The 23065-nt window shown below is 39.8% G+C and overlaps 2 protein-coding genes across 17 annotated transcripts in view; one reads left to right on the forward strand and one right to left on the reverse strand.

The window, feature by feature from the left end:
- LOC143035041 (ankyrin repeat and SOCS box protein 13-like) overlaps positions 1–17772 on the forward strand; it is a 41474-nt gene extending 23702 nt beyond the window's left edge. For 7 of the 15 annotated variants that reach the window (XM_076201496.1, XM_076201494.1, XM_076201480.1 and 4 more), the window contains 2 exons: positions 1117–1305; positions 8391–10147. In XM_076201496.1, the coding sequence (XP_076057611.1) occupies positions 1117–1305; positions 8391–8490 (289 nt within the window). In that variant the 3' untranslated portion in view covers positions 8491–10147. Of the gene's footprint in view, positions 1–1116; positions 5262–8390; positions 10148–10410; positions 13454–13480; positions 13983–14032 lie in introns of those variants that run through there. The other 8 variants (XM_076201490.1, XM_076201488.1, XM_076201486.1 and 5 more) reach the window with 8 other exon arrangements.
- Positions 17773–19196: 1424 nt separating this feature from the next.
- loaf (low-density lipoprotein receptor domain containing lost and found) overlaps positions 19197–23065 on the reverse strand; it is a 645276-nt gene continuing 641407 nt past the window's right edge. For both annotated transcript variants that reach the window (XM_076201479.1, XM_076201478.1), the window contains one exon: positions 19197–19448. The gene's annotated coding sequence lies outside the window, so the exon portion shown is untranslated. The remainder of the gene's footprint in view (positions 19449–23065) is intronic.

Here is a 23065-nt window from a genome sequence, read left to right on the forward strand (position 1 = left end):
TGATGAATTGTGTACATGGCAGCTGATGCTGTGTGCGAGAATTTGACAGGTATTGAAGTAGTTGAATCTCTCCATTACCACCCTTATAACTCCATTCCCTTTGTGTAGTATTGTCCTGAAAGATGGTGTTGGTTATTGCTGGCAGAATACTAAATGCCATCACCATCTTTTGCAGGGCTTAGGTCTCTGGTTAGAGAAATTCGAAGCATTAAGTGAAGACTAATAATGATAGTAATTGTTGCCTCAAGTTTTACTGACTGCAAGCCTGCAGCCCTACAGTTATTGGTAATGAGCCTTGGATGCTCCCATAGCTTTCTGTGGAAATATATTTTTAGCTGTTGTCTGTGTTGTATTTGTGTGGGACTGTACACCTAGATGTTTTAATCCAACACTGACCAGCTGCTAATTGCACAGATGTTTGGGCCCAGGACATAAACCCACTTCAAGAATTGGTGTTTTATGTCCTGGGCCAATTTCTAAAGTGGGTTTATGTCCTGGGACCAAACGTCTTCACAGGTGGTGGCTGGCAAGAGTTGGATTAAGAGATCTAGGTGTATCTATATCGAAGGCTGAAGATAGGAAGAGGGGGGAATAGTCATTGGTTGTCAACTGTCCATATGTGAAAAGGTGGAAGAAATATGATAGAAATTGACAGATATCTTGAGCCCAATCTGGAGATCAAATGTCACCCCCTCAGAGCTTCATCTCCAGATGGAGATAAGGGGATTTTGAAAGTGGGCAGCAGGGAAATTATTATCTCTGCTCTGTATTTTACAGAACCACCACAAGCAGGTACCCACGATGATACCTGGACATGATATACAAACTATCTGAAATACAGTCATTCTGAATGATTTTTTGTAAAGAAAATTTCTTAAGTAATTAATATAGATTAAGTGTCCTCCCTGGAAAGATGAGGTGCAAGTAGCTCTGAAAATTATAATAATAGGTAAGTCTCCTGGATGAGATGGGTGTCATGCAGAGTGTCTTAAGAAGGGAGGTACAGTAATAGTGGAATGGCTGGTAAGGTTGTATAATGTGTATTTCTGGCATGCCCTTCTCAGAAGAAATGAACCATCATTGATATCATGATTTTTTTTTTTTTTTCTTTCCAAGCCTTGGCAGAAGACCACGGGACCTCTCGCAGCCTGGCTCACCATTAGCAGAACTCCTCGCCCAACACGAGCAAATTCCACCTTCCCTCTCGCATTGTTGCCGACTAGTCATCAGGGCCAGTGTGGGGCCTAAGAGGCTTCGCCTCTTGACAGAATTGTCAATTCCAACCATTCTGATGCAGTACTTAAAGTAAATATTTAGTATTTTTATGTTATGCAAGATTTATATGGTACATTCATCACCAACAATCATGTTTTGTCATTAATTTCTTTTCACATCAATAGGCTAACCCATAGAAAAGACAAATAGACATCAAGCTGTGGTAAATCAGGAAATATAATATTTTATAAGTCATTATGTTACTTGATGGGATATTTTAAGAATACTCATACTCATATTTAATATATGTATTGGTCTGTCTTTGTAAATATCAAGTCACACTTATTTTTAAAACCAAAATAGCCATTTTATCCTTTGAAAGGTTATAATTTGGGCATTATTTATATGATGATGAGAGTTATTGTTCTTTCGAGCTTTGCTGACTTGAATCCTGCATCCCCTCGGGCCCTCCCATGGATTTCTCTGGGAATTAACATTACAGGGATACCTCACTATATGACTGAGTGCTATAAAGTAGGCAAAACAAATGTTGGGTGTATGTGAAAGCCCCTTACTTACTCTTACTCCGCTGTTCTTTAGGCCACTTGGTGATCCATAACCGCTTTTGAAGCATCTCGCCATGTCTTTCTGTCCTGTGCCACCTCCTTCCATTCTCTTGGTTCTATTCTGCATATCTGCACATCTTCTTCAACGCATCTCCTCCAGTCTTTTCTAGGTCGTCCAAGTGGTTGTCTTCCATGCACTCCACTATTGAGCACTTTCTTTGGCCATCTATCTTCTTGCATCCTTGTGACATGCCCTGCCCATTTCAATCTTTTTAATCTTATTACGTTTTTAATATGGGGTTGTTTTGTTTGTTCTCGAATTTCCCAGTTATGTCTTATTCTCCATTCTTGCCTTTGGTTGTCCTACACGGTTGTCCAATCTGTACCCTTTCCGGCAAATTAGACTCTCTTGCTACCTCCATTATCTTTGTCTTGCTCTCATTGATCTCGAGTCCAACACTTTCTGCAGCTTCTTTAAAGAGCGCCACCAGGTTTTCCATTTCTGTTGGATTTTCTCTCATGATGTCAATGTCGTCAGCATACGCTAATAGTTTTATGGTTATATCTTCCAATTTTATTCCTTCATCTCTCCCATTCATGCTACCTCTGATTATTTTTTCCATTGCCAGATTAAATAACAGTGGTGAGAGTATGCATCCTTGTTTTAAGCCATCTCCTATCTGAAAAGGTGATGTAGTTTTACTCCCACATCTCACTACGCTATTTGTGTTTTCATAGCATGCTCTTGTTAATCTGATGTACTTGTGTGGCATTCCTAATTCTTCCATTATTTTCCATAGAGATGTTCTGCTCACTCTATCATAAGCCTGTTTGAAATCGATGAACAGGTGTAGTTGCTCCCTATCATATTCCCAATACTTTTCTATTAGTTGTCTTATAACAAAAATTTGATCTGTTGTTGACCTCCCTCTTCTAAAGCCGCATTGGTACTCTCCTACTATATGCTCCATGTATTCTTCCATTCTGTTATACAATATCTTGGTGAAAACTTTATATGCAGTTGATAGTAGGCTTATTCCTCTATAGTTTGTGCACTCTAACTTATCATATTTTTTGTGTATTGGGATGATTATTCCCTCTCTCCAGCTATCTGGTATGCTTTCTTTTGCCCAAATTATTTTTATCAGTCGGTGTAGTCTTTTCGTTAAAAAATCTCCCCCTCATTTCCATATTTCTGATGGTATTCCGTCTTTGCTGGGGCTTTTATTGTATTTAGGGATGGAATGGGTGGGAATGATTTTATGCCTTTTCTTTTTGGCTACCTCCCTTGAAAGGGGGAAAAAGCCTTGGTATATGTATGTATGTAAATGTTTAACTGCTCATTTAACTTCCTCCAAAGATATTTTGGGCATCTTTTCTTCTGGTCCTTGGATATTTTGATTATCATTGTTGTTTGGGTTGTTTTCGGTTGGCAGATTTAATAATTCTTCAAAGTGTTCCTTCCATATTTCCATCACTTCTGCCTCTCCTGCTATTATTTTTCCATTCTTATTCTTTATCATTCTCTCTCTAGCTTGGTACCCAGTGCTTATTCTTTTGACTCCCTGATAAAATTGTCTTATTTTTCCTCCATGCCTATTTCTTTCAATATTTTCTACTTCCTCATGAAAAGTTTCTCTTTTTTCTTCTTAATATCCTCTTTGTCTCTATTTTCTTTAGTCTGTAATTCTCCCTCTGTACCTCGTTATTTTGTTGTCCTATTACCCGTTGCTTTGCTCTTTTCCTTTCTTCTAGTGCTGCCTTACACTCATTATCAAACCAATGATTCCTTCTTTCTTTAGGTGTGAAACCAATTTCCTGCTTGGCCACTTCTCTTACTACGTTTGACATGTCCTCCGAAGTCTGGTTTATACTTTTCTCTTCTGTTTCTTCTTCTAAGATATCCAATATTCTGAACCTATTGATTAATTTCAGCTGAAAATTATCCTTTACTTCTGATTCCTTCAGTCTTTCTAAATCAAATATTTTCCTCTTTTCCCCTGGTGTCAATTTCTTTATTGATAGTTTAGCTCTAATCCTTCCCAGAACCAGGAAGTGGTCAGTGTTACAATCTGCTCCTCTGTAGCTTCTTACATCCTGCAATGCATTTCTGTGTCTTCTGTTGATTATTATATGGTCAATTTGGTTTCTAGTATGTCCATCTGGCGATACCCAAGTCTCTTTATGTATGTTCTTATGTTGAAAGTATGTTCCTCCTATTATTAGGTTATTACTTAAGGCAAGTAAATTGAGGAGGGGGTTGATAGGGTCCATGAACACAACCCCCCTATTTACATGTAAAACCCACCTTGATATACGTATTTTCACATTGTGACCAGTCAGCTGGGAACACAACTCGGTTGTATAGTGAGGTATTCGTGTACTGTGTTGTATTACCGTGGATCTATTTCCATATCATGCACTTAAAATTTATTGAAATAAACATCATGTGAGAATGGAGCCTTTATCAGTACAGTGTTTTGTTTATTACAGCTTTTTCAAGTATAGGTATTTCTTGATTTGTGTGTGTTTAGAATATGCAATTGTGGAATAACATGAGGTAAAAAACCTAATAATTTTTTCATATCACACGGATTATTTAGAATAACACGATGTAAAAGATCAAGTAAGCAATAACAAAACTTAACTGTTCACTTTATGCGATTTTTACAATACGCGATCCCTTCAGGAACGCATCCCTCGCATAAATTGAGAAATTTCTGTACATAGTTGTAATACACGTGACTGGTCTATATTATGAAAATTATATCATTCTTATTTATCCTCAGTCATGTGTATTATGAGTATGTACAGGGATTTCTCAATTTATGTGAGGGATACATTCCTTAAGGAATTGTGTAATGCAAAAATTGCCTAAAGTGAACAGTTTAGTTTTACTATTGCTTACTTGATCTTTTACATTGTGTTATTCTAAATCTGTGTAATATGAAAATATACTAGTGTATATTATGAAAAAATTACTGGTCAATATTATGAAAAGTATATCATTCTTATTTATCTTCAGTCATGCGTATTACGACTATGTACTAATAAAGGCTTCATTCTTAAATGGTATTTATTTCAATAGACTCGTTGGCAACTGCCACTTTCATACAACTTAAAATTTGTAAGAAGAGGGTAGCTGTCTCCAGTTTTTTGCCATCTTTGTGTGAAAAGATGGAAGAAATGCAGCGAGATGACATAAATCCTGAACCTGGTGTAGAGACAAAGTGAAGCTGTAATTCCTGAGGGAGATGAGGTGTTGACAGAGTTGGAATGAGCATCCCTCAGTGTCCATCTTGCAGGACCACCACATGCATCATTGATTCCTATCTATTTAAACATTACTCAGAAATAATTTTTAAATATATAGTTTTATATATTTATATATTAACTCAATTAGTTGTAAATTTATTTGTTCCAAAGCATTCCTACTTGGGTCCTGATGACTTTGAGTTTGGGACAGATTAACTGAATAAGGTAAATTTTATTTTGAATTTTTTTGTTTTGTTGTGCACACTGGATTTTTCTGGAATCAGTTCTTTCTGTTGCAAAGTTTTATGATGATCTTAACTTTAGGATTAACCTCACTTTTACTGAATATGGTGAAGTCTGTCCATAAGGTTTTTGCATCAAATATTATATATACATATTCCTTTCCACAACTTCTCATGACTTTGGAGAAATAATCGCATCCCTAATTCCTGGTCTACCTAATGTTTAGAGCTAGTCATTACATTATATGTATATATAAAGTATATAGAAGAATAAATATAAAAGAATATATAGAAAAGTATGTATAAAAATTATATATAAAAAGTATATATGAAAACTACACTATAGTTTATACATTGAAATAATTTTTCTCGAGAAATCACCAGCGAATTAAATTTGAGACTTCAGCTTAATGCTGTATTCTCACAATTTTGGCATTTGTGATTGAGTGCTACTGTTGTTCACTGAAACCCATTTTTGTCATTTGTTGTCTTGGTTTATATTATGAAAAGTATATAATTTTCTCCTGTATTCTACATCATAATATGTTTTAATGTCACCCCCCCCCCTAATGGGAGGTTAGGATGGTGTCCCTTTCAGAGGACTTTGTAGCGTGGCATTTAATGAACCTTGGCCTTGGTTTAACTTCACCAGTGGCAGGATTCAAACAGCCACCTCCTTGACCTTTGCTGCAAGTAATGACACAATAATGTGCTCGGCCAGATACTAAAGATGTTATAACTTGATTCATATAATATTCTAAATTGTAACTTTTTATTTCTCCTCCATTTTCCTCTTTCATCACTGTCATTTTCTTAGTGCTTCCCACAGCAAGAGAAAGGTAGTTGCAGTGGGAAGCATTAAAAGAATGAGTAATGAATGAGGAAAATGGAGGAGAAATAAGGAAAGATGAGGTGAAAACAGTTATTAAAATTATGAAGCAGGTAAGGCACCTGGGTTAGATCGGTGTCAAGTGAAGTGTCTAAAAAAAGGGAGGTACAGTGATGGTGGACTGGCTGGTGAAGCTGTTTAATGTTTGTCTAAAAGAAGGTAGAATACTGGAAGAGTGCCTGTATAGTTCCACTTTACAAAGGAAAAGGGGACAAGTGTGAGTGTAGTAGTTTCAGAGGGATCAGTTTGTTGAGTGTAGTTGGGAAGGCTTATGGGGTTTTGATTGAGAGGATTTGGAGAGGAACAGAGGGAGTAATTGGTGAGGAACATTGTGGGTTTAGGACAGGTAGGGGTTGCATGGATCCGATTTTTGTGGTAAGGCAGATATGTGATGAAGCTTTAGAAGGTAAGGATGTCTCTCGAGCCTTTATGGATTTGGAAAAGGCTTATGACAGGGTAGACAGGAAGACACTGGAAGGTTTTGCAGGCATATGGGAAAGAAGGAAAGCTTTTAAGGGCAGTTAAGAGTTTTATGAGATTAGCAAAGCCTGTGTTAGAATTAGAAATGGAGAGATTGAGTGGTTTGAGGTAAAGGTGGGATTTCAGTAGGGATGTGTTATGTTGGCTTGGCTGTTCAATTTATACATGGATGGGCAGCGGCGGTGCCAGGAATTTTTAGTTGGGGAGGCTAAGGGGGGGCTGAGCAAATTTTTTGGGGGGGCTAATAGTAATATGATAATACACATATATCTGCCTCATTTCAGACGGGGCGCGGCCTAATGGTTGGGCTAGCACTGATGGCTGACAAATCTTTAGCCCTGGCAATTAAAAATTCCACTTAATAAAATTATTTCAATGTGTTTTAAATTTTCAATTTGCTCATGTCAGTTGGTGGGTTATTGGGGGGGCTGGCCACTTTTTTGGAGGGGCTAAAGCCCCCCCAAGCCCCCCCACTGTGGATGGGGTGGTGTGAGGGGTAAACACAAGGGTAATGGAGATGATTAAAGAAAATGGAGAAAAATGGGAGATAAGCCAGTTGTTGTTTGCTGACAACACTGCGCTTGTAGCAGGATCAGAGTAGGGATTAAGAAATTGATGGAGCTTGGGAAGGTGTGCAAAAGAGGGAAGTTGAAGATAAATGTGGGTAAAGTGATGAAATGTACAAGGGAAGAGGATGGCACCAAATTGGAAGTGAGTATTAAGGGAGACTGTAGGAAGTAGATAGTTTTAGATACTTGGGTGTGAATAAGGCAGGAAAGGGAGGATTGGAGATAGAGATAGAATGTAGATTGAGAGAAGCAGGTAAATGTCTTTGGGTATAAAAAGTGTAGTGAGAAATAAACATTTGGGAATAGATGCTAAGAGGAGATTGTACTAAGGGGCAGAATCATGGAACATAAGAGAGGAAGAGCTTAAATGTTTGAGATGAAATGCCTGAGAAGTATGGTAGGGGTTACTAGGTTGGATAGAGCAAGAATTGAGGAGGTAAGGAGGAGAGTGGGGGTGGAAAGGGAGTTGGGAGGTAGGGTTGATGAAAGAGTACTGGGATGGTTTGGACACATGGAGAGAATGAGTGAAGATAGATTAGTAAAAGAAGTATGGAAGGCAGAGGTGGATAGAGTGAACATGAGAGGGTGACCAAGGATGAGATGGATGGATGGGGTAAAAGGGACATTGGGAAAGAGGGGAATGTCTGTTGAGGAAGAAAGGGAGAAGACAGAAGATAGGGGTGAGTGGAGAATGGTTGTGTATGGATGATAATGTGATGCATGGAAGGGAGTGGGTGGGGGATGGGGGCTGAGGGAGTATGTATGAATAATATTTTGACACAGCCCAAAGGGATTTCTCCCAGTCTTCTCTTTTTGTGCATGAGGGGACAGAGAGGGGGCTTGCCAATTAACTGAAGTGGCCTTGCTTTGGATGTACTGTGTCTTGTTGCATTGCAGGGATGACCCATCATCCAGGAGGAGCCAAGAAAAGAGGGATGGGGTGGTGGTGAATGGGAGTGGAGTATGTGGGGATGAAATGGGTGGGAATGGATTCAAACTCCCCCCTATCAGGAGGCTAAGACAGTGCCCCTTACAGCAGTCTTTGTAGTGTGGAATTTAATGAACCATGCCCTTAGTTCAACTCGCCCCAAGCAGGATTCGAATTGTCATCAACGACGCCCTAACCTGCACTGCCAGCGAGCATCCTGGTATATGTAATTTCTTTTTTTTGCAGAAGAGATGTCATCAAATTCAGCTTATTCTGGAATTTATATTCTTTTTGGACATTTTTATTCTCTCCTCTTCACAACCATTATATCACTATACCTGTTTGACTGGTAGATAGTTGGTCTCATTGATACTTCTTGTACAGAAGAATAGTACAGGTAGTCTACTGTATAATGATTGTTGATTTGGGTTTCCCTGACTGGAAACCACAGCCCCACAGTGGATGGCAATGGTCCTCAGGCCTTCTCATAGGTCTCTGGGAAGAACCTTGGAACTATTGTCTGTGTTGATTTAGTGATGAGAAACCCATGATGGTTATGTACATGTGGTGGTCTTTCAAGATGGACAGCACAGCTGCCTATTTTCAAAACCTGTCTACCCTGTCTACCTGTCATCTATGAGGAGCTAAGATGAGAGGGAGGAAGGGATGGGAGTGGATTGGGTGGGTGGGAATGAAATGGGTATTCACCTTGGTCTTTGGATCACGTGCTGGACTCGTGATCGATAGCCATTTCCCTCCTGGAAGAGAGCTCAGAGCTCGTATGACCGATCTATGTGGGAGTGGGTATATGCCTTTTGGTTTGAAGAAATGGTTAGACAACTTTATGGATGGGGATGACAGGTGGTAATGGACATGGAACTGCCTAGTGAAGGCCTTATGGTCTCTTGCAGTCTCCTTCATTCTTATGTTAGCTACCTCCATGGTAAAGAGGGAAAAAGCCTGTGGTATATAGAAAAAATAGAATAGTCTACTTCCTCATCTCCATGAAGAGGTGCAGCCCTGAGGATCTGACACTCGTAGATCAAGGCCCCAGGCTAGAGACAATCAACTTTAACTGTATTTCTTACACTTTTTCACAAATGAAGAGCTGACAACTAGCAACTACTCCTGTCCTTTGTATTACTCTCAGTTGGTGACATAAAATCAGTCTCACACTAGTACAACACAGACACCAGTCCAAAGTGTCTCTCCAAAGAGATCTGTCTGAGGGCCTGAGGGTCATTGCCAACTGTTGTGGTGCTGCAGGTTTTGGAGACAACAGGTATTATTATTAGTGTGAGAGATAACTTGATGCAGCCCGAAGGGATTTCTCCCTGTCTTCTCCTTGTCGGCATGAGGGGACGGAGAGGGTGGGTCACCGATTTAATGAAGTGGTCTTGCTGTGGATGTGCTGTGTCTTGTGATACTGCTTCTGACCCAGGGCAGTGGACAAGATGCAGGGATGAGCCATCATCCAGAAGGTGCCAAGATAAGAGAGAGGGGGGAGGGGAGTGGAGTGTGATAGGGATGGAATGGGTGGGAGTGGTTTTTGTGTCTTTGTTTTTTTGGTTACTTCCCTTATAAGGGGGAAAAAAGCCTTTGGTACATGTATTATTAGTGTGGTATAGTTTGTGTGTCATTGGATGAAAGTAGTAGAAGGGGAGCTATTGCCAACTGACGTCTCTCCTCAAGGGAAAAGGTAGAAGAAATACAGTTGAAGTAGAAAGAGATCAATTTTGGTCCTAGTTTTAGGACCAAGACTCAGCCACTAGGTGAAAGTGTTGACAGGTGTTGAAGATGGACAGAAGGGAGAAGATTCTCTGATGTACATTTTGTAGAACCACCAGTAACATATACCAATCATTAGTCTCACAGGTAGGCTACTGTATAAATTGGCATATTTTATAAGCTGTGTTAGATACAATCTGTACTGTCAACTGCTGACTACAAAAATGTGATTTAAACATAGATACTCGTATTTCAATAAAGGATGATTCAATCAATTTTATTTTCATTGTCAGATGGAATTAAAATGGAATAAATGAATCAGAAGATTAGGGAAGGAGAGGCAAAAGGGAAACTATAAGAAAATAGAGAGAATGTAATAGACAGGAGGGAAGCTATGTTCATGGGGTCCTCTTTCTAATCTTTAATTATCATGTCTTGTTATAAAATGTATGGCTCTAACCTGTTTTATATCTTTCCCTAGAATATCCCACGAATTTACACATTTGTAAGGGAAAATATATTTTTTCACATCTTTCAGACAAGTGTGTAAAGAGGAAGCTTTTTGGCACAGGAGGTAAATTAATATTAAACAAAAGGAAGTGAAGAAGGTATAGGAGGCTGGGAGTGCCAAAGAATAAAGGATACTTTATTTGCATATGAAGGATACAAGGAGGGATGCACGTAGAGGGAAAAAAATACAGGTACATTACATTAAATACTGTGATACCCATAGCCTCTTTTTAACCAAACGGATGGAGATAAATAGAAGAGAGACTTAACCAGGATAGAAGGACAAGTATTGCCTAGAATGGGAGGAGTTAAGAGAATTAAAGGATGTAAGGGAGTGTCACTGATTATTGGTACCACCTAGGACTCGAACACAGGACTCCCTATTTGCTGGGTAGGTGTGTTTACCGATTACACCACTTGCCTCAAGTGACAACCTGCACAAAAGTTGTAACCTTTTTACCAAAAGGGTGCCCCAGAGATGAATGAAATAGTCTGGGTAAAAGTAAAAGGTCAAGTGCCAGCCAGTGTGACAAGGGTTAGTTGCTTTTACTCACATACCAAGCCTCTCCACTGCTGATGATTCTGTGCCAGATTCATCCAGTCAGTTTCGTCTTTTTTGTTTTCATATTCCTTTATAATTGTACATCCATCTTCATCTCGGTCTCCCTCTTGGTCTTCTGCCTTCAATTGTTCCCAGTTACTTTTTTTATTTTATTTTATTTATATATTTATTTTATTTATTTATTTCTTATTTATTTTATTTTATTTTTTTCAATTTGTTACAAGAAAAGCCCAGTCGTTCCTAGTGGGCGTTGTGTGATCAATCAACCCATTTCCCCAGGTCTCTCTTTCAGGAGACCCATTGTTCCCTGGTAACTGGGAACAGCCACCATACTGCCCCAAAACTCAATTAAGGAAGAACTGTTGTGAGGTAAATCAGCTCCTGCTTTTGGGGCCTGTTGTGGATGTGCTGTACCTCACTGCATTTTCATTAACTTAAGCAATGTGGTGTGAGACAGTGATGACCCTTCTTTATCCATGAGGTGATAAGATACTTGGGTCAACAAATAGGTTTTGATGGGTGGAGGGTGGGTGTATGTACAGAGATTTGATAGTGATTTGGTAAGTTAAATTTTTCATTAAAAAAAAAAAAATCAGTAAAAATTAGTTTATCATTCATAATACCCTTAACCAAATCAACTGTTATCTACAAAGCAAAGTGGCCAGGCATGAGAGGTTCATTCGCACCCACTTTCGCTCCCATCACATCTTTCATTCCTTCTCACTTAACCACTTCACTACAAGTCAAATTCTCACGTGCAGCATTGGCTGCCATATGTACAATTCATCACACTACTTGCCTCATAAAATGTAAAGTCACTGCTGTATTACTCATTCTCTTTTACTCTGAGTAATAATAAACACAGAAAATGTGATCAAATCAGTTCAGAGAATCTGGGGGTAACTCATGTACAACTACAAAAAGAAATACATAATCAAGATGCTGACATCCTCCTATACCCACTCATACCTCATGATGCCTATGTCAGCATCACCATACCAAAGTGGCTAAACTGTGGAAAGATTACCTCATCACTTTTCCAGCAATGCTGCCAGTTCATCTCGGGTGACAGCACCCCTCTTATGGAACAAGTCATTGTCAGTCTGTACATTTTCTCCATTAATCTGTCACTCATGCACATTTTTGTTTGTTTGATGCCATGATCACGAGCTCTTGTGGCTTCATTCACCCCATCCACCCACCTTGTCCTTGCACTAACACTTGTATCATTCCTGGCACCACTGAATCTGACATCCTCCAAAGATACTTACTTCCATTCATTCTTATAAAACTTGAGCATATCACCACCTCAAGTTGGCCTGTTCAACTCTCTCCCAATCAATCAATTAATTAGTCCACTACACCTCTGGTCTCTTGCAGTAGATCCATGGCTTCCAGGTAACCAGGTAGTGTCTCCAGGTGGGACCATAATTCACTCAAGAAAGAGCTATTGCACTATAGTTATATATATTATTAGATATTAGTGATACCATGCTGGACCTGTTTTTGGATGCACTGCAAGATCATGAAAGGATGCAGAGGATGGAAGAAGAGACAAGTCGCTGAAGAATCTTCAATCAATTGGATCGTCTTGTCAATCCCCAAATCCTGCACACTATATGGAATAGATTTATTAACCATGTAGTGAGCGCTGAAGCTATCGGTTGTTTTAAGAAACGGTTACACAACTTTATGGATGGGGATGACAGGTGGTGGTGGATATGGAGCTGCCTTGTGTAGGCCTTATGGTATCTTGCAGTCTCCTTCATTCTTATGCTCTGGATAAAGACACTTATGTTCTTATGTCATATATCCAGAGGTGGGCATTCAGATTTGGAAGTCCAATTATCTGATTAACTGGATTTGCATTTTCGAATCGTATAATCTAATCAGACTAACCCATGCCAAACGAATCAAATAATCACAATCGGACTGCCAAAAATTTAAAGTGATTTGAGATTAATCCAGGTCAACGTTGTCTTTGTTTTTTCAGTAATCACTATTATTCGGACTTCAATTTTTTTTAATTGTGTCCACTTCTGACTATATTCCCATCTCCATAGGGAGGTGTGGCCCTAAGGGGCTGACACCTGGTCTCTCCCAATGCCAACTGTACCCCAATCCCTCCATGAATTCTATTGTTCTATACTTTGTCATATTTTGTAATCTTGTGCATAACTATAGACACAAAGTCCCAAATTAATACACAGTCACCAGTCACAAAGATTATTTCCAGAAAGATTGCAGGATGGCCCGGTGACTGTTGCCAACTGCTGTTGGGTTGCAGGTTTTCCATTTAGTGAAACTTGAGACAACAATTATCATTATTCATTCTATAGAGCAATGATGGCTTATTCCTACATCTATTTTCAGTATCTTGTTTCTTCACACTTATGGCTTCATTTACCCCTTCAATATGAGCCAAATTCTTGAGGACAGCATTAGTTGCCTGATGTATGATGATGCATCACAATACTCACATTATAAAATATTAAGTTATAGCTGTACTATTCACTCTGAATGTTAATATCCACAGAAAATATGATCAGGCCAGTTCACAGAATATGGGAGTTACTCAGCTATAATTAAGACGCCGATGCTGGCATCCTCACATACCCACTCGCTCCTCATGATGCCTATGTAGGTGTCATCATATTGAAGGCGTTAATATACCTTATCCAGATCCTGGAACAACCTGCAAACCTTTGTGTTCTTTACTCTTTAAGTTTATCTTTTGCCTTGAGGATGTGGTCAGGGTGTCAAAAGCAGCTACTGAGCTGCAGTCCCATCAGCTCTGCCCTTTACAATATTTTTTAGTTATGGTATAGAGCTGCAAGTTTCGAGTTAGTTTAGAGTCACTCAATTGACTGCTGAGGAAGGATGCTTACAGTCCAGAGTGAAGGCCTTGAATTCCTAAAAAGTCTGAAAATTTTTAGACAAGATTTAATATTTTTACAAATTACCTTTTACTTTCCAAGTCTGTAGATCTGGGAACTAAAACATATTCTTCTCAAGCTTCAACTTTGTACTTTAAGTAATATTACTGTGACATATCTTTGTAAATTTCATTTGTCATCTGACCTTGCAGTTGTGATGTCAGAATTGTCATCAATCAATCCATCAACTGCTCTTCTGCCAGACCTGAGGAGGTTTGAAGTTCAGCTTGATAGAGAAATCCGGAGAACAACATGACAGCATAAGAGTAATTTTGTCAGCACAAGAAGTTGTCATTTATTGGCATGAAGAAGAAAGTAAAAGATGAGAGAAGAGGAGTAACTGTATACAACAGCAACTACAGAACACTCGGAAAGAAAAGTACAGATGGTGGAGAAGAGAGGAACAGATAAGATTGTATAGTCAGGAAATTGAGACCTTGCTATACATTTTATCAAATACTTTCAATCAATCAGTTGATCTGGTCTCTCTTGTGGGATACCCACAGCTTTCAAGAAACCAATTATGGCCACTGGGCAGGCCCATAAATCACTCAGGGAAGAAATACTGCATTGTTGTCTAGGGATTGTCATTATGGAGCATCATAGAATGACATGCTCTGCATCTTGCATCTTCAAATACTTTAAATACATCTGGCATTATTGTATAGGCATCCTCCAAGTCCTCAAAGAGGATGGTAAAAAGTTTAGCAGAAAAGCTAGGTCAACAGGACTAACAATCAGAAAGAGAGAGTGGGGGGATTAGGGAAGAGAGGAAGAGAGTATTTAATATTTTGTGGACAAAATCAGGCTGAAGAAGTGGAGCTATACATGTGATAAAAGAATGATTTAAGAGATATAGCAGAAAGGAGGGATAATAGAATTTAAATGTAGTATTTTTTTTTTTTTTTGTGGATATTAAAATGATGAGAGCAGGTAGGGCACCTGGGTTAGATGGGTGTCATGCAGTGTCTAAAAAAGGGAGGTACAGTGATGGTGCACTGGCTGGTGAGGTTGTTCAATGTTTGTCTAAAAGAGGGTAGCATGCCAGAGGAGTGCCTGTAATGTTTCACTTTACAAGGGAAAAAGTGGATAAATGTGAATGTAGTAGTTTTAGAGGGATCAGTTTGAGTGCAGATGGGAAGGCTTATGGGAGGGTTTTGATTGAGAGGATTAGGTGAAGAACTGAGGGAGTAATTGGTGAGAAACAGTGTGGGTTTAGAACTGGTAGGGGTTGCATGGATCAGATTTTTGTGGTACAGCAGATGTGCGAGAAAGCTTTAGGAAAAGGTAAGGATGTTTTTTTGGCTTTTATAGACTTTGAAAAGGCTTATGACAGGGTAGACAGTAAGGCACTGTGGGAGGTATTGCAAATATATGGGATAGGAGGAAAGCTGTCAAGAGCAGTCAAGAGTTTTTAAGAGTGGTAGAACCTGTGTTAGAATTAGAAATGGAGAGTTTGAGGTAAAGGTGGAACTTTGCCAGGGATGTGTCATGTCACCATGGCTGTTCAGTTTATACATGGATGGGGTGTTGTGAGAGGTAAACTCAAGGGTAATGGGTCGGAGATGGTTAAAGAAAATGGAGAAAAGTGGAAGATAAGCTAATTGTTGTTTGTTGACGACACTGCACTTGTAGCAGGATCAGAGGAGGGATTAAGGAAGTTAGTGACAGAGTTTGGGAAAGTGTGTGAAAGAAGGAAGTTGAAGATAAATGTAGGTGATCAGATGTACAAGGGGAGAGGCTGGCAGCAAATTGGAAGTGAGTATTAAGGGAAAAAGACTGGAGGAAGTGGATAGTTTTAAATACTTGAGGATGAATGTGGCAGGAAAGGGAGGAGTGGAGATGGAGGCAGAATGTAGACCGAGAGAAGCAAGTACTGTAAATGCTTTGAGGGATTAAAAAGTGTAATGAGAAATAGACATTTGGGAATGGATGGCAAGAGGAGATTGTATGAAGGGGTGATTGTGCTGATACCATTGTATGGAGCAGAAACATGGAACATAAGAGAGGAAGATTTTAAATGTGTTTGACATTAGGTGCCTGAGAAGTATGGTAGGAAGGATAGAGTGAGAAAAAGGAAGTGAGGAGAATTGCTGAGGTGAAAAGGGAGTTGGGAGATAGGATTGATGAAAGAGTATTGGTATGGTTTGGAAACATGGAAAGAATGAGTGAAGAAAGATTAGTAAAAAGAGGTGTGGAAGGCAGAGGTAGGGGGAGTGAACATGAGGGGTTGACCATGAATGAGATGGACGGATGGGGTAAAAGGGGCATTGGGAAAGAAGGGAATGTCTGTTGAGGAAGGGAGAAGACCGAAGATAAGGGTGAGTGGAGAATGGTTGTGTATGGATTATGATGTGATGCATGGAAGGGAGTGGATGGGGGGGTGAGGGTGTATGTGTGAATGATATTTTGATGCAGTCTGAAAGGACTTTTCCCCATCTCATTTTCTTCATGAGGGGACAGAGGGGGGGGTCACCAATTAAATAAAGTGGCCTTGCTGTGGATGTGCTGTGTCTTGCTGCATTGCCTCTGATCCAGGGCAGTGGGTGAGATGCAGGGATGATTCACCATCCAGGAGGAGCCAAGAAAAGAGGGAGGGAGGGGTGGTGAATGGGAGTTGGGTATGTGGGGATGAAATGAGTGGGATTGGATTTATGCTTTTGATTTTGGCTACCTCCCTTGTAAGGGGGGAAAAAGCCCTTGGTATATGTATGTATGTATTAGACTCACAAAAAAAAAATTATGTATAGTTTTTGTCTGTAGGGATTTCACTGAAATCCTTTAAATAGTAACTGCATAAAACTCATGCTGTCAATACCCCATGGGGGGGGGGGAGAGCTAAAATGCAGCAGTTTATGGAGCATCACTACACTGAAGGGGTTATCAGACATCCACATCCAGCTTGTGGTGATGGAAGATTTGGGAGGGCGGAGGGAGAATAAAACACACCACTAGAAGATCAAATCCAACATGTTTACACACCTCGTGTACGACAACGCTTTCACCTTGACAGAACATTCATCAAGACTTGGTGTTCATAGCATTGCACAGTTGGGGCAGTGGCCCCCTCATCGCCACACCCGCCACCGCCCATGACACACAATCTGGCATAAGGGCCAAACATGTACATTATCATTAATATTATTATTAGATTATTGTTATTAATATTATTACTATTATGCTCAAAGGAACATGGTCAACGCACGCCTGGCAACGGAGGTAAAGAAAACCGGTGCTGGGAGTGTGTGCACCACACAGAGGTTCTCTTTTATGCATCTCTTGTCCGGTGGTTGCGACTCCTGTGGTGGCCATGTCCGGAGCTAAAAAGCAGCTACAACATCTCATACATCTAGTGGAGTCCAAACAATAAGAGGAAGTTTAAGAGCAATGTCAATTAATTGCTTTTGGATGATAGAAAACACTAAACATGTGATCAGTTAGATTAAGGGAGGGATCAAAATGCACGATTAGCTAAAAAGATTGTTCACACTCAATTTTTTTCCCCTTTCTTTTACCTCCGCTGCCACACATGCGAAGTAGAATCTCCATCATCATCATCATCATCATCATCTTCATCGTCAATTGCTTCTTTAATCAATACTCATTAGATACGAAGTAGTTTCTCTTTGGAATACTACAGTACTCAAGTGATATGCAACTTTTGATATGACACCAGTGATTACTGAACTACCGTCGCGTTTTCTTCTCCTTCGCCATGGAAAACGGAAAGGTGTTCCTTGGCCTGTGTAGCCTTTTCCAATTTGAAAAGTGTATGCATGAATGTGTGCATGCACACACACGCATACACACACACACACACACACATGCATGCATACATACATATTGTATATATATATATATATATATATATATATACACGTATATACATATACAGTACATCATACACACACGCACATGCACGCACACACATATACATGCACACACACTCAGGCATTACTAACTTATGCATTTCTTCCACGTAATTTTTCTTCTTCAAAGTTACCAACAATGATACATTCTTATAAGTGCTTCATTCTTGCTTGCTTGCTTTCTAAAATTCTTTCCGTAACTTATCATCGCACCACTACAGTTTCTGTCGCTTTCTTTGATGAATGTGTCCCTGAAGAAAATGTAACATGAATCATGTCATTGTAAGATGAACAGGTCGTTTTACACAACACAGCAATGACCACAACACACTTTGCTCAACATTTCTCGTATCCAACATGTGGTAGGTCTGATATTGAAGCAGGAAAGTGTCCTAAATTCAATCTTTAATAGTATTAATTTACTACTACTATCAATACACCATTCTTGCCTAATTCAAAAAGATAAAACATATCTCAAACTAGCCAAATGATACAATTTTAGAAAAGATTTTTTTTTCTCTTGGAAAATTGAATCTCACATGGCATTCTATTCTTTGATATACCTAGGACTCATGCATTCAATTAGGGCTAGGAAATCTTGTCATTGTACACAAACAAATCTACATTTGTATTACTATGGGGGTATCCACTTGTTAGTATGCATCAACTCGCCCTTGCACAAGTTACGAATAGTTTCTAAGAGTATTAAAATTTCTCCTGATCAATGCATAATAATAAGTGGATTACGGACAAATAATGACTCAAATTGCGCCTATATTAAAGTCATACCTCTACTGTATCACATTTTCTCTTATAATGGGCTTCAACAGTTTCCATAACGTATGGATGTTGTGTATTTTTTCTAAATGTACAAACAGTTGCTAGGAGTGAGTTATCTACATGGCTAGTCAAATAATGACATATTACATAAAAACATGTTTCAATTCTTGTGCGGTTTTCGACATTAATTTTTTTTTCACGGGCTCCAGAAAATAAATCAGATATCATTCTTTTATTTTTATATATTCCAATGCCAGAGACTACGATTAGTGAGGTCATTGTTAGCATGTACTCCTTACTTGGTCCTTCCTAGAAACTAAGTCTTAGTGTCGCTTAGATCCGAGGATTTATCACGAACATCTGGCAGGCACAGGAGATAAACAATTTAAGATTTGGCGCAAGAAAAGCTCCAGGTTGTTCTTCATGTTCTTGTTCTTACATGGAGGGAGATCCGATACTTTATTTAAATTCTGCTTCTGTTGCAATCCCAATTAACACTGTATTACATCTGAGGTTCCCATTTTCTTCTATGATTCACCGTCTACATGCAATAGCTATAAAATAACACTAAAAATAAAACTCTTGTAAAAATAAATCAAATGGGGGATTGGGAGTTATATTAGAAAATAAAAAATAAGAGGAAAAACTAGAGTCCCCACACTAGAAGCTGCCAAATCAGAGCGCCTGCGCATGAGACATTGGGGGGGGGGGAGGGAGGAGGGGCTTGAGGGGGAAAATGGCGACTGCCTGGGGCACGACTTGCAGACGCCGAGAGGGGAACGCCCTGCACATGAGGAGTTTGGGTACACTCCAGCTGCTGCTGCTGTTGTTGTTGCTGCTGCTGCTACTGCTGCTGCTGCTGCTGTTGCGAGCTGCTGTGGCAGGTTCTCACCACAGAACAGCTCTTCTGCATCTGATCCTGTAATCAGAGTAAGGGAATAATAATAAGAAGATACTACATGGTCTGAAGAAAACATCTATGTAAAATAATCATTCATGCCACCATTTTTACGGATTGCAAATCCACAGCCCCACAGCAGCTGGCAACGGTCCTGAGGCCTGCAGACTCCCAGCAAAGAAATGCTAGACTACTGTCAGTGTTGTAGTAGCATTAGTGACCAATGCCAGGTGATGGTAGTGGCCCTGCAAGATGGACAGCGAAGTTTCCCATCTTCCAAAACCCATCAACACCCTCACCACCATCAAGAGGTGCAACCCTGAGGGTCTGGCACTCTGTGTCCGGACTGGCCCATATATACCATATCACTAGTAATGGGGCAGTAAACCAGAGTAAAAGACGCTTGAAAATACTTAAGGAAGAAAGGATAAATTATATGAAACAAAGGATAAGAGAATTGAAGGACAGAATCCAAGAACTTAGCCTAGAACACCATGGGCTGAACAAATGGATGAACACACAGACACTTCCTTAAAAGAAAACATTGGCCACCTTTTTATAGAAATGATAAACCAACATAAAAATTCCATCACTAAAGGTAACCCAAAGAAATTAACCTAAACTGCGGCCATATCAAATGCTCACGCTCTCAAAAAGGTTACATCAGTTTAACAAACAAGATTCTCAATTCAGACCAAGAAGAACTGAAAAAAAAAAAAAAAAAAACTTCATCGATGATGTGGAAGAAAAAAAAGTGAAGTCACTGCTGAGCCTTTCTTCAAACTCAAGGTAATCGCCAAGGCGAACAAATCTAGAGGTAATCAAAGAATCAGTTTAATCGAAAATAAACACAATGAGGCAGCAAAGCAGTTAAAAGCAGACCCTGACATTACCATCAGAAAAGCAGATAAAGCGGCTACCTACGTACTCATGAACACCGAATACCTGGATAAGATGGACACCATCCTAAGTGATAAGACAAAATTCAAGAAAATCACCAAGAAATCACTTAAGAAAAAAGTAAACGGACAAATAAAAGGGAACAACGCTCCCAGCACAATAAATTTTAACAAACTAACCGGCGAGTATGGTATGGGTTACTGCTACGGAACCGTTAGCATACATAAACCTGGCAATAAATTCCTGCACTTACATACAAACTTGCTGAGAAACTGTACACCATCCTGACCCCCTACACACCTTCCACTTATAGTCTACAATCTACATCCGACTTCCTCGAGATCCTTAAGACCAACCCAGCAGAAGGTAGAACTGCTTCTCTCAATGTAAAGGATTATACACTAACATTTCCGTAAATCGTACCATCGATTACATCATCGACCGAGTTTACCACGAGTATTCTACACCAAACCTGGATATCCCAGAGGTTATACTACGAGGACTGCTCGAGTGTTGTACAAAAGTCCCGTTCATTTACCACAGAGGAAACAAGTACTGCCAAACTGATGGTGTAGCAATGGGACCCTTTGAGTATTAATGGCAAACTCCTTCATGGGTTGCATAGAACAAGTATTCAACCGAAGAGATAAACCAGTTTTTACTGTCAATACACCGATGAAATTTTGATAAAAACAAAGAACAATGCAGATGCTGAAAACTTTGGCTTATACTACAAGAAATCTCTGAGCTCACCTTCACTATGGAAGACAGCGTTGACAAAGTTTTGCTCTTCCTCGACCTACTCGTAAAAGACACCAAAGATTATCTTAACACAGAAGTATACACTAAGTCCATCAACCCTGTAACTGCCTTAATAATTTAACCGAGTGCCCACAGAGACATAAGGACTCTACCATCGGCGTCTACATCCGGGGAGCACTCACCCAGTGTAGCACCTGGAAACAACCATATAATGAAATTGAGCGCTCTACCCTAATACTTATCAACAATAGCTTCAGTGAGAAAAAACATTATCCGCTAGACCAAAAAGGTAATGGATGGCTGGTACAAAGATAATGACAATAACCATAAAAGGAGAAAATTAATATATACTATTATTCCACATTTACAACAGCTTACAATGAAGAAAAACGCATAATGAATAAGATGATAAAGAAAAACACCAAACCAGTCAACCCAGAGAAAATACTAAACTCAGGCTGCACAAATACAACACCTACAGACCATTTACACCATGAAACAAAAGTCCTCAAAGTCAAGGACCACCTCGACATGAGAGGCACACAAACACTTGCCGCAGCCACCACAAACACATCACACCCGCTACACTACATAGCAGAACACCCACACACACAAAGAAACAATAAAACAACACCCAAAGACCTGTATCACACACAGATACTCTCTTCTCTTCCTCCACAACCACCAAATACCAGCCTCCGGAAACATATTCATAATCATATCACTCACCGCTCCATTAACACACTGAAAGACAACACACTGCTGTATGCCAGACCCTCTGATATCCACCCTTCTGAATCCTGTCTCCCACGAAAGGACAGTGTCCACCTGGCCAGACTGCGGTGCGGCCACCACCCAGTACTTCTAAGCTACCAGAAGAGGCTGGATGACCGCATTGTGAACAGCTGCCCACTTCACCCCATACCATACAATACATAATGGAAGACTGCATTATACACAATCATGCACGCAAACAACACAACATACACTCTATAAAGGATTTGTGGGAAAACCCAGTTTCGGCTTTGGCAATCCTTGGGGAGACGGGACTGCTCGGACAGACAGTCTAGGGAACAACAACAACAACTAAACTTAGTGATTTATTATAACACCAAATACAAGCCACCTCCTACTTAAGAACAGCCCACACCAAGAGAGAAAGGAACTTCAGAAGTCACATGCCATTTATAGGTTCAAATGAACACAAGGGAACTCTGAAGCCCTTCCTTCCACCTATAATGGCACGACGACAATGAAGTTATTCCGTCGCTTTTCTTTCCACCTAACATCAAGGGCCCCTAAAAATCACCCAAGAACTGAACAGGGCATAGGCCTGACAAGAAACATGCTAGAAAAATAGAGATATTTTGGGTGTATAGACAATAAAAGCCTCCCAATCTTAAAGGCATTATATATCAAAGAGTTGATCCCAAATTTAAACATACAAGCAAAGAAACTTAAGGCACTCTCAAGCATGCGAATAGCCGCCACTAATCTAAGCACGCAACAAACCCAAGTATGGGACAAAACGCCACAAAACCAGGCACGCGACATTTCGTCACAGTCCGAAGCCGGAGGCTTTCCCAAGCATACGACAGCCCGCCACTGCCCGAGACTCGGTAACCTCTCCCAGTTACATAGTAGTAACCTCCCCCAGTGAAGAGCAAGTATGAACACAAACATATAAGATATAATATCATCACTCCATTCTTCAGGCCATTCTTCCCTAACCACATAGTAAGAATATCCCAAGCTACTGAAAACGGGTTTTGTACCTGTTATCGCGATCTCGTAATAATGGGTACCTATTGTAAAGTCATATGGAAAATACTCTTAAGAAAATAATAACTGCACAACTAGCCACCAATTCAACATTGAGACAAACTTTTGATAAGCTGAATAGCTTTGGACTGTGGCCAGAGGAGCCCAGTCCTTCGAAAGATGTGGTGCATACTTCCCAAAATCCCAACTCCAGT

This window comes from Oratosquilla oratoria, chromosome 18 (genome assembly GCF_046742065.1).
Source record: "Oratosquilla oratoria isolate Oo_2021 chromosome 18, ASM4674206v1, whole genome shotgun sequence".
Lineage (NCBI taxonomy): Eukaryota > Metazoa > Arthropoda > Malacostraca > Stomatopoda > Squillidae > Oratosquilla > Oratosquilla oratoria.